The 12483-nt window shown below is 32.2% G+C and overlaps 1 protein-coding gene across 3 annotated transcripts; it reads left to right on the forward strand.

Annotated features, from left to right (window-relative positions):
- Nucleotides 1–5991: 5991 nt before the first annotated feature.
- Nucleotides 5992–10326, forward strand: LOC134250331 (olfactory receptor 1E16-like). Of its 3 annotated transcripts, none has more exons than XM_062732693.1 (4): nt 5992–6174; nt 6465–6588; nt 7334–7537; nt 7708–10326. In XM_062732693.1, exon 4 carries the CDS (start codon nt 7718–7720, stop codon nt 8771–8773), a length of 1056 nt encoding a protein of 351 aa, XP_062588677.1. In that variant the 5' UTR covers nt 5992–6174; nt 6465–6588; nt 7334–7537; nt 7708–7717; the 3' UTR covers nt 8774–10326. The 3 variants fall into 3 exon arrangements, with proteins under 3 accessions (XP_062588677.1, XP_062588676.1, XP_062588675.1); XM_062732692.1 differs by having other exon boundaries at nt 7334–7412; XM_062732691.1 differs by lacking the exon at nt 7334–7537.
- Nucleotides 10327–12483: the final 2157 nt, after the last annotated feature.

Here is a 12483-nt window from a genome sequence, read left to right on the forward strand (position 1 = left end):
CTCTCTTCCTGACGATGAAGTAGTCAAAGAGATGCCAATGCTTTGAGCGAGGCTGCATCCATGACGTCTTGTTACGGGTGGGGAGGCAGAAACGGTGTTTGTGATGAGAAGGCCATGTTCAGCACAGGTCTGGGGAAGCAGCAGGCCGTTTTTTTTGCACTTGCCCACTCCTTGCTTCCCAATCACGCCTTCCCAGTTAGTGGGGTCACGTCCAACTCTCGCATTAAAGTCGCCAAGAATGGTGACCTTGTAGGCGTTGGTGACGGCATTGATAACATTGTGGAGGTCCTCATAGAACTTTTTTTGTCTCCTCTGGGTTAGTCAGGGTAGGAGTATATGCACTGACAATAGTTGCGAACATTCCTCATGTGAGGCGGAGTCTCATCGTCATCAGGCGTCCGTTCACTCCTTTGGTTACGCCGACTAGCTGGCCAGCAAGTATCGTCTTTATAGCAAAACCTAGCTACGCCAGCGTCCACTCCAAAAGAAAGTGTAGTGGGCTCCTCTTTCACAAAGTTCACCTTCTCTAACCAACCTGGTTTCACTGAGAACCGCAATGTTCATGTTATATCTCGCAAGTTCGCTTGCGAACAGTGCTGTGCGTCGCTGGGGTCTGTCTGTAGAGTATCTGTCGAGAAGCGTTCGAACGTTCCACGATCCAAGGTACAGTGGGATGATGCTTGTTTTCTTCTTTTTCTCTTTGTTGTTTCAACTGCATGTGTAGGGCTCCTACCAGCCGCGGTAAACTGGCTAGGAATGTGTGGAGCAGGCAATGCTTAGGATACCTTTTCTAATCCGCTCCTCTTGCCATGGAGGTGAGCAGTGCGTTCATAAAGAGGACTGCTCAGTCGCACAGGTGGCTGCCGAACTCCTTCGCTGCTCCCCTGCTGACCGGTCACATCCGCCGTGTGCTCCTTGTTATGATCGTGAAATAACGGAAAAAACCATCGTCAATTCAGTATATCAATAATGGACTAACAATTAGTATGAAAAATGTCAGTCACCATTTGACTCAATGATAAATTGTATTTTCTGACAGGGTCATTGTATCGACCATAGAAATTCTGATGTAAATCTGATGCAAGAAAGTACCTCGTCAAAATAAAAAAAAATTACATTTACATGTAGTTGTTTCGTTATGAATCATTTTTTTTGCTTTGGGACCAGGGTAATTTTATTTTATTTTTTTAACTATTTCATTTTCAGTGTAGAAAATGCAAAAATTATTTTAGAATTTTAAAATTCAAAAATTTCCAATTCATTTCAAGGAAATTGTTTTACTTCATGAAAATGCTTTAACAAGAAGAAATTATTAATGTTGCATTATATTTTCAATTCAAAACATGTTTTATTTACAAAAAAATAATAATAATACTATTCCGACTTCAAGATATGGTCATTTTGCCCTTGTAAAATATTGATCATAATGTTTCTTCACCATATGTATGGATGTAATTTTTTTTAATAACTTGAAATCTGTACTTTCAAGAAGAATTCATATTATTGTTATTATTGCTGGTCTTTTCAACTAATTATCTATAAGACAGTTTTAAGGAATTTTCCCAACATATTACACATGTTACAGTTAAAACAATTTGATCCCTCACCGATCCCTTGAGATTATAAAATTGTCAGGATTTTAAGAATTGAGAATCTATACAAAGTCAGGATAGTTTTATAGATTGATTTGAAAATGTTGTTTTACTTCCTTAAAGGAAACTCAAGAGATCTTGTGGATTTCCTTCCTTATCTTTTCTTTATATATTTTAATCATTCTGTTGAGGCCACCACGCCGAATCGAGTGTACATGTTTTGGACAATGTAGAATTTACGTTAATAACAAGCCAATATGAATTTTTGAAAAAAAAAATATTGAATATTTTTTTGCTCATTGGTTCCTGATATGTTTTTTAAAATGACCCTCCTCCTTTTTTAAATTATCTATTTTTCAAAATGGGACAAAATTTATTATTTGAATAATTGATTGAATTTCCTTTCCAAAGGACTTTTATTTTTTTAACACAACTGCAGGCATGCTTACGAAGCTATCTTAGGACTAAGACATATCTTAAGACGGTCTTACGACATATCTTAGTCTTAAGTGAGGCCATCGAAGCTATCCTGTCTTAGGAGACCTTCTAATCTTAGTCCTAACTTTAAGACGACTGCTGACATGTCTTAAGTCATATCTTAGGTGATTTTAAGAAGTGTTGATGTCAGTAAAACAGCTAAGAATGATTTTTTGTGTACATCAAATATTTGTAGTAAATTTGTGAATTCTTTAATGAACTCAATAAATTCATGAGCATTGTACCGTGTGAATGTATGCATTAGCCTGTGCACACAAAAAATGGAGAGAACAGTTTATAAAAATGCACGTCATGCACTCATTACAACGGGAGGGGGGAGGGCAGGGGGGGCCTGACCCGTAACTTTTTCCCCCCATCATTACTTTTTCTATTTGAAATGTTCATTGAAAGGCTGATGGCCCCCCCCACCCCTCCCCCTACTATATACTATATGTAATTGATATCAGGGAAATGTAGTATTGAATTCTAAGAAATTGGTACTGAAAGAAGTTGACATTGAAAAAATGTTGGCCTCTACCACCACCCTTTTCCTTTTTTTTTGGGGGGGGGGGGTGTCAACTTTTTCAGGTAAGTCAAAAAAAAAATTTCTAGGCTGCCCCCCCCCCTCTACTTTCAAAACGATGCTACGTGCCTGCATTAATTGACATGTATGCATTTAAAGATTAAATCACTGAAAAAGATTTTTTCAAGCCCTTTGAAAAAAATAAATAACAATATACAGCCAATTGTTTTTTATTGGGGCAACACGGAGGGATCAAAGATCTAAGTACATACATGGTCAAAATTTAATGCCGGTGTATTGCATCAATATGTTGCATTTCTTGGTATTAGCTGGTGTAAATAATAAAGACAGCAGAGAAATAACATATATTTTGGAAAAAAAGAAGAAAAGTTTATACACGTAATCGTGACTGCCTCTTCCTTTTCCAGAGAGAGAGAGAGAGAGAGAGAGAGAGAGAGAGAGAGAGAGAGAGAGAGAGAACTTGACCAGAAAGGACGTTATGCCTTATATCTTTTCAAAATTACTTATCCAATAATACAAATAACTATGAAAAATATTTACTTATATATTGTCATGTAGTTCCACTTTTCTGATTCTGCTAATGTAAACAAGATTGTACACAAGTAGCTACAGTTATATGTTATATTATTTTTTTTTACACAAAATTGGATAAAGCGGACTAAACTGCTAAAGATATATGTATGTAATAAATATCGATCAAAATAATAGTTTAAATGAATAAAAAAAAAAACATACTTTAAAAATTAGTCTCGAATCCAATCATGTTTTTATGAAAGAAGTAGGGACAAACAAAACTAAAAAAAAACTAACTTAGATATGTTTTTTAATAAGCAAGGAAAAAAAACACTAATGGTCTCCAGACCTGAAAGTTTTTTTTTACATTTATAGTTACACAAAACATGTATTCGCATACAATGTATAGCTTTAACTGCTAGATTTGATCGCATACTCGCTACCCTAAGCGTAGCGAGTATGCGAGCGGATAAAAATTTAATTTGATTGTTTTAAGTAAATTCTTTACAGAACTAATGGGAGCTTACCCCCCAACACCCTCCCCATTACATCTACATATGATGGTTACTCGAAATACATGTAGGGACTTCTTGTAGTTCTTCATTTACAAAAAAGAAAAGGAAGAAAATGTCTAAGATGGAATTTACGACATCTTAACTTAGGACAATCCTAAGATACTTTCGTTTTACAACCCAAGACGTATCTTAAGATGTGCCTAAGATATGTCCTAAGAAATATCCTAAGACACGTCTGAAGACATATCTTAGGAAATTTTCATAAGCATGCCTGCTGGTCCAGTTGTTCTAAAGCAGCCAACCATACAGAAAGAACATAAACAGAGGAAAGTCAGAAAACGGACTATAAGAATAAACTAATCTTATTTCAATTAGATCTTTGATCCTCTCAAACAGTAGTGATCTAGTTGGGGGGGGAAGATCTAATTATAATTCGATTGATAATAAACTTAAATGAACTTAGATTTGAGATAAACTGACATGAATTTAAAGCGCATGTGAACATAAAAAATCACGATATTTTATATCTTTCCATAATTTGGCTTAATTTCAATTAAAATGTAAAAACCTATTTTAAAACCTCTAAAAGAACGAGAATTGTCAGTACTCCTATAGGTCAATAAAGTAAAAGTAGCATAAAATTAAATTTGAAACTGCATTTTTGCTCTGCTCAGTAGTATTCAGAATATCATTGGCACACTTCTAAGTCTGATTTTCAAATTGTACGTTCATCTTAGTAATGGACTTCAGCAAACAGAATGTTGTGAAAGTATCAAAAACGTTCAACTTACAATGTAATTTCAGATTTGTACACAATGGAATCATATAGTTTATAAAAACAATGATATATATGGAAAATACTTAACTCTATCAATTCTATATAACATTCCTCAGCTTATTTTGAAAATTTCAGGCAATTACAAGCCATTTCGTACGTGAGGGACGATGCGCATTGCATGTGTTTAATTCAATAAACCCTATTTATAACTCATTATACATGTAATAGACTCAAAGCTGCTGCCAACTTTTTTACGTATATTTATTGATGTAATGGGAAACATTTTGGGAATACACGTCCCGCGTGAAAAGGATTTCGGTGGATAAAACAGGAGGTGAGTAACTTTTACTGTTTTGTAAATTTATTTTTACCTCATATTAAATTGAAAGTGTTAACGTTCTATGTGTGCGTCTCGAGTTTAATCCTTTCTACATTCTATGTAAACGCTGATATCTCAAGTGCAGGGTGTTTCATAATATATGTTACATTTTTAAATCTAATTATTTTTCTTACCTATCATACCTCTATTACAAACTATCAATTATTTTACACATCAAATCCTGCATTTTTGTTCCATGTGAAAAAAAGTCAAGGAAATCATGGTCTTGCAATGATTATTTGTGCTATAAACACCAATATCATGATTTGAATATTTCTCGAAATGAACTTGACTTACCCACTCAGTGCTGAATTGTAAAGCTGTTTTTTTTCAATTCATTCAGAAGTTGATGAAATAAATTTTCTAAAAGAATGGAAGATTTCTAGGATGCTTATGAGAAGGGTAGTAACAAGGTTTAAGGATAGGACAATATGTGATAAATGACACAGTATTCCAGAAAGCCTAAAGACTTTAAGAAGCGGAGATTTAATTGAGATTTAAAGTGGAGACTCTTAGCGTAGAAAACTTCTGAGAAAAGTGTTTAATAGATATTTTCAAATATTTATTTTGACTATATCAGCATTTTCAGCATATAACAAACTTTCAATATGATTTGAAGTTTTCAGCGTACAAATTTCCAATAATGCAAGGAATGATTTTGACCTCTTCATATGACAATCTCAATCTTTATGCTCTTTTCTGTAGGGGTTCTTAAGGAATAGGGTCTAGAATCCTAGACCACAGATAATGCATGAACTTAAAATGAACATGGACCTTCAAATGAGTGTCTAAGCAAATATATGTGACAAGGTTTTATACAAATTTCAAGAAACAACTTTCATTTGTTGTTGAATTAATGGATCGAGATCATTTGAAACATGTAAAGTGAGATTTTGATGTTGTGAAATTCACCGTAGCAGGAATGATGCAACTTCGAAATTTGCCATTTTCTTTAATATAAAATTTTGATCAGTGTTTAATATTTTAGTTGGTAATTGTACTTTATGAATCTTTTGGATACGTGCATTAGTTTGATAAAAAGACTTATCAATATCTTTTTCTTGTGTTTGTCAAATTGAAGATTCAAAATGTAACATATATTATGAAACACCCTGTATTTGAAATGTATTGATTTTAGCATTGTGGACAGATAAATTGAAACAATTCAACCTTTCTTTATCATTATGATTAATCAAGATTCTTTTCTCATGTTTTGACTCTAGTTTACTTTAGTTTATTATTCTTTTTTTATATATATACTTTTTGTAGGTTTACTAACAAACAACCAGTTATCATATCTATCCCATGCTTACTCCATGTATATTAACTGGAACAATGGGATTCTAAATCAAAGTTCACAACTAGCCGGTGTTAAGGTATGTCATTCGTCAGCTTTCTAGAAAAGTTCACGCAGAACCCCTTTCTTCAAACCTATTTATCATAATTCAATTTTCATAATATATTAAAATTCAACATTGTTAATCATTCAACATACAAGGAAAAAAACTGATCAAAAATCCACAAAGAATCAAGATTTGCGAGGGACTATTTTCTATGGTGGAAGGATATTTAGCAGAAAATTGTGCAAATCTGCACATTTATTAAATTTAGTGTCTTAAAACTTCAGTCTTACATACATTAACTCGGGGAATATTTTTGTATCTAGTTTATCTAGTTTGGGGAGCGTCGATACTTCATTTGACCACAGAGGTTTATTTTTATTATGATGATGGATTCATGATGTTGGGCAAAATCTAAAAGGAAAGACCTGAACACATTGCTTGAATGGCGTAAGTATTTTTAAAAAAAAAAAAAAAATTAAGAATCGTATAGTAAAGTTAAAATGCAACAACGTACCATCCATCGCTCCGGGTTGGCTCAGTCGGAAGCGATAAAACACTTAGAAAAACTACATTAAATTTTTGTTATGCTTCAAGCAGACGAAGCTTGTCACAACATTGTTTTTTTAAAGGATCATATTTATGACTAGTTTTTTTTCATAAATAGAATTTGGTTTTAATCCTACGTCTGGAGATCAATTTTATTCTCACAATTCACTTTCTAGCTATCGATTAAATTCTTCAAACTGACAGTTTGATTAAGATGTTAAAATTGACTACTGATTATTAATCGATGACATGATCTTACATACAAGGTCATGGATGGTGTAATATTGTATTTAAAAAAAAACGGATTGTAGTAAATAAAAAATTACAATATGGCAGCTGATGTACATGTAACAGGTCGACAGGGGATACGTACTCCTCCTATGTACCTGATTCATTACAATGACATTACAAAGGATTTGCGTTTCTACCCTACTCACAGATTTGTATTGTAGGTAGTTTTGAGATATATATTTGTTCGTTATCTAAATACATGTAATAAATTTTATTTGATTTCAGTTATTGATCTGCAACTTTAAATTTTATTCAATTTAAACCATGGAATAAAGGGTAGTACATTAAAATCAAGTTTTGATATTTCTTGTATTTCTTAATTTGGCCTGAATCTATTTTTAATCTATTTTTACAGTTTTGTTTCAGCTACAAGAAAAGTAGAAAACAACAAAACTTATTATAAATTTGGTCCTACGAATAGGAAATCCTCTGACGTAAGCGGTAGTTAAGTACATATATATAAGTCTTATACACTGGTTTTGACATTAACTTTAAATAAGCTGCAAGTAAGAATAAAGCACTTCACAAATTGTTCTACTAGTTACCCATTAAATAGAAGGTATGCTGAATTAAATTTATTAAATAAGAGACACCAATTTTTTTAATTTGTAGTAGTGTTAAAAAAATTAATTTGTTTTCTTTTAAACTAATCTAGGAGAAAATATGTCATATTTTATATGTGAAAAAATTATAGTCGTTTTAATTGAAACAAACAACTTTTTTAAATAGCATACTTCAAATGGCATCTCATGAAAGAAAGACTTCTGGAAACACACCCAGTGCTGCCGAATGGAATGTATCGAACCTTTACGAAGAAACGATACAGAATCATATCAGTTCATTCTGGTATTCCGTGCCAGAAAAAGAAATAATTCAGCAAATGTGGAACGAAACACGGAACCTGTCTGCTGAGTACGACTATACACATGGCGCTGTGTTATTTAAATTCTATTTGTTTGATTCCTATAGTAGTAAACTCACTGGAGAGACGCTTCATCAATTATTTGTGATACTGGGATTGATTATTGGATGCCTGGGGCTCGTGGGAAATGTTGTCGCCATCTTCAAAATTTTGTGCGATAAAAAGTTCCATACTCCAACATTCGTTGTCATCGGATGTCTCGCATTTTCAGATCTTCTCTTTATTGTCTGCATGTTTCTTTATAGATTTTCCAACTTTACTATGTATATTTCATCCCAAGGTTTTCCTGTCTTAATAACAATGACGATTTTACGTGAGACGATTTTTCATAGTTCAGTTACACACATTGTACTCCTTTCTGTAATTAGATATCTATTAATAGCATATCCGTTACAGAGTAAAATACGACTGACCCCGACAGTTATCTTGGGATGTTCTATTGTGGTTTGGGTTTTTAGTTCACTATTTTCAGCATTGATATCACTACCATCAATAGAGGACTATATTTATGCACGCGTACGGACTATGTTTTTCATAAGAATAACATATTCTGGGTTATCTGTTTGTGCAATCCTGACTTTACATATTTTGAAGATGAAAACCTTGAAAAAATCTTCTATTCCTTCCAGCATCGGCAGAAGAATGAATGTTATAATTTTTATTATATTATTTGTTTTTATCTGCTATCAAGTTGCATACATTTTATTCGAGTTTTCTGTATATCTTGTAACGATGTCAGTGTATTATTTTGTCTATTTACATGACATTTTTTTTATCCTTGTTACACTGAATTACTCCTGTAATCCTTATATACTTTTCTTTGCTTCATTTTTATGCTCAAGCAGCAAACGTAATCAAATTAAACACAAGTAAAAACATGTAGCTATTTTGATAGGGTTTTCCTAAGATTGCCATATAGATTGCATTTTGAGAGTATAACTGCTCTGCTGAATAAATCCGCGGGTAACATGTGCCATTTAGAAATACGAATATTGCAAGAAGGGTTGGTTTCCCCCAGATTCTACTTAAATGTGCTTATGCTTTTTTGAATAAGAAAAACTAGCATTGGTTTGGGCATATAGTTGCAATGAACAAGTATTGCCCTTTCAAGTTTAAGGTACAGTTGTCCCAATAAATTTTCTCTTTTTTAATTTTGTCCTTTTTGTAAAACAGTAGATATGCAAACTCATCAATATCATAGCATAAGATTTGCTCGTTAATGAGAACTTAAAAAAAAGCGCTTATATACATTAAGTAGTTAAATGTTGGCTTTTTAAAGAAATTCAGTCTTAACATCAACGGTTTTTTTTTTAATTTGGAAAGCCTTCATAAATGTAAGAATTTTGTACGCGTTTAGGATTTGAATAGCCTACCTCTTATAAAATCTCTATTAGCATATGAGTTACATGATATTTCATAAAATATAATATAAAAGGGATACCTTTTCATTTCCGACAATAAATGTTTTTATTTCCGACATTAATATTTTTTTATATCCGGAATTTTTGCAAAGTATCTCACCGGCAATTTTAAATGTTTACCAAGTAGATGAAATTGAAAGGAATTTATTTCAAATTTCATTTTTGAAAAAAAAATCATTAATAAAAACAAAAAAAAAAGCATTTCGTATACATTGTAATTGCATCTGTACATGTAGCATTAAGTATACGTAAAATAGTTCAATGCACATTTAACCTTTTTATCACCATTTATGTTCTCTAAATTAACTGTCAACAACTGATCCGAAATTATGTCAAAGACATTGACGTACCAGAAATTATTCTTATTAAATCAAATTTTTCACAAGAGATTTCTTCAATCCTGATTTTATTACCGAAAAGCACTCCCTGAAAAATGTCAAAGATGAAAACTTGAATATGTCGAAAATGAAACTAAAAAATGTCGGAAACGAAAAGTTAAAAATCTATATAAAAAATGCTCTATTGAAATGCAGTAAAATATATGAAACTGTGATTAATATTACTCAGAGCTTATACATGTATATGCTGTAAAATAATCTTACTGTTCACACTTGTTATATTGCCACTAATACAATGTTACTAATTAGCCAGCACCCTAGAAAATAAGATGACGTTATGAAAGTCATTAGCTCTAATGGCATTTAATTGGATGAAAAATTCATATGAATCACATGCAATATTTAACTACTTTTTAACGCATCTCATTATAAGTCCTCTTAGCCTCCATTCCAGTTTTATCTGCATCACATGTTTCTTTTGCTATGATTACATTTTACAGTCAAAACGGATAAAATGCATTCCTGAATGTTCATGTTTCTTTAATGGATAAAATTACACATTTGTCAATTTTAGATTTTGGCACAACTGTACATATTTTTTAGAGAGACTTACCATTATACAGTTTAGCATTGTTCTCATCCTTTTTAAAGCATAGTATAATAAAGTTTTCCAAGTTTTAACGTTTCTTACTGTTTTACTTTTGAAAATTTTTAATATAAGATATGAATGTACTTTCTACAATGGTTCCGATATGTACTTCTAAACATAAAATTAGACTAATACAGATTCTCACGCTACAGGTTGTCAGAATCTGTGCAGACAATGATAGTAACTGCAATCATTGAAATGTAAAGGTACGAGTATATAGAGGGAAAATAATTGTGCATTCGCAGATATTTTGAAGGAAAAAAATCCTAACTTAATTTATCTGTTCTAAAGAACGCACAGTTAGTCGTCGATGGTATGAATGATAATTATCATACTAAGCGTGAACATTAAAACAAATATATTATTCTTCAAACCAAAATGCTAAAATGAATTAAGAAAAATAAATTACTCGAAAGAATTTTACATACTTAATTCCTTGTGTATTATCCAACAATTTCTTCAGATTTTTGACAAGAAAATAAAAAAAAATTAAATATGCTTTCACAATGCATCAAAGATTTAGAAATACGAAATATAAAGATATCAACTTGATTAAAAGATCAATTTAAGTCATTTAAAGCAATACAAATTTGGATCAGAACAAACGGACTTTTAAATCATCTGAAGTGGGATCTAGTGCCAGGGAGGAATGAGTATCCTCTGTTGTCTGGTCACACCCACCGTGTGCTTCTTCTTATGATCGGGAGTACGGAACGTTCTGCAGACAATTTAGTGTCAAAATACAGGACAAATATTTCAGGCGAAGATATTCTTGCTTAAATTCACAGTTATTTAATCTGTGATTATTGATATTAGTAAAAGTATTTATGTGTACAGTGTTGAGGGAAAGGTAATTTTTTAGTAAACTTTCTGGGAAAAAAATATTAACTATATTTTAAGAAAAATATTGTGGTTATCTTGGGGTTCTAGCTTTAACAACAAAAAGAAAATCCAAATATCATTTTTACTATCACGCTAACCACCAGGCTAACGTCACAGTACCCATTATTGCCGAGTACCCATTATTGCCGATTTACGTTTTTACGTTTAAAAATCTGTCAAACGGTAGTTATTTGTAATTATTTCGCAAGATACATAAATTACACAATTTTTTTAAACCAACAATCGTCTCGGAGAAAGAAAAAGTTGTTTACAATTAATAAACTCACCGGTGATATTTTAGGTCTTTGAAAACACACAAAATAGCAGTCGTGCGACAGGACATGCCATAGAATTTTCGACTAGATTTCCACTTTCCTGACAGAATCAGTCATGTTTTGGTGAAAATCAAATGAATATTTTCCTGCATGCAATGATACTAAAAGAAATTATCCAAGATAATATTTCTACTTGCAGTATTTCACAAAAATTTCGATGAGTACGAAGCGTCTGCTGTACGACGCCATTTTTGTTTTAATCGGGAGCGGATCAAAATCCACCACACGCACCTGTTCTTAATAAATCTGCAATAGGTTATTTTTATCGATTTATTTTTGCTCATATCGCTTCAAAATTATATGGACAACTTTTTATATTAACATAACAAGGTGGAAGTGTCTTATCTATTTATTTTTTTAATAAAAATATTTATAAATGGGAATATGAAAAAAAAAATACACAAGTTCTGGTTGATATGAGCATGATGAGAGTAGAAAGACATATCCTGGATACATCCTTGGAGAAACAATATACTCACTTAATAACTTGCTCTAAATTTTTTTTTCTTCAAGAAATCACACAAAATAAATATTATGAAAAATGAGGTTCTATTGAGGATGGGGGACGGTGCAAGCTACTTTCCTTCTTAGACCCTTTTTACAACTCGAAGTCATTTCATAGCTACAAAAATTGGAAACAGAAACCCTGGGGTTGAAGGGTCCAAAGCTTCTAGTCATACCTCATAATTGAACAAAATTCTTTCAAATAATAAATACCAGGGTTACCCTTAGCTATTGGTATACTGCAGTACTAATTGAACTTTTATGTAGTTGTACATGTTGTATAAACTATAAATATACAGTGACAAATGTATATGGAACGCCATCACTGCCTTATAGCATACAACTATGCATTTATTCCGTCAATTTATCATTACGTGATGTGAACATATCTTTACGTTATGTCCATTTTTTATAGGATGATGAAAATATATCTTAACATCATGTCAATGCTGCA

This window comes from Saccostrea cucullata, unplaced genomic scaffold (assembly GCF_032062105.1).
Source record: "Saccostrea cucullata isolate Sc308-1 unplaced genomic scaffold, CSIRO_AGI_Scuc_v1 ctg4418, whole genome shotgun sequence".
NCBI classification, from domain to species: domain Eukaryota; kingdom Metazoa; phylum Mollusca; class Bivalvia; order Ostreida; family Ostreidae; genus Saccostrea; species Saccostrea cuccullata.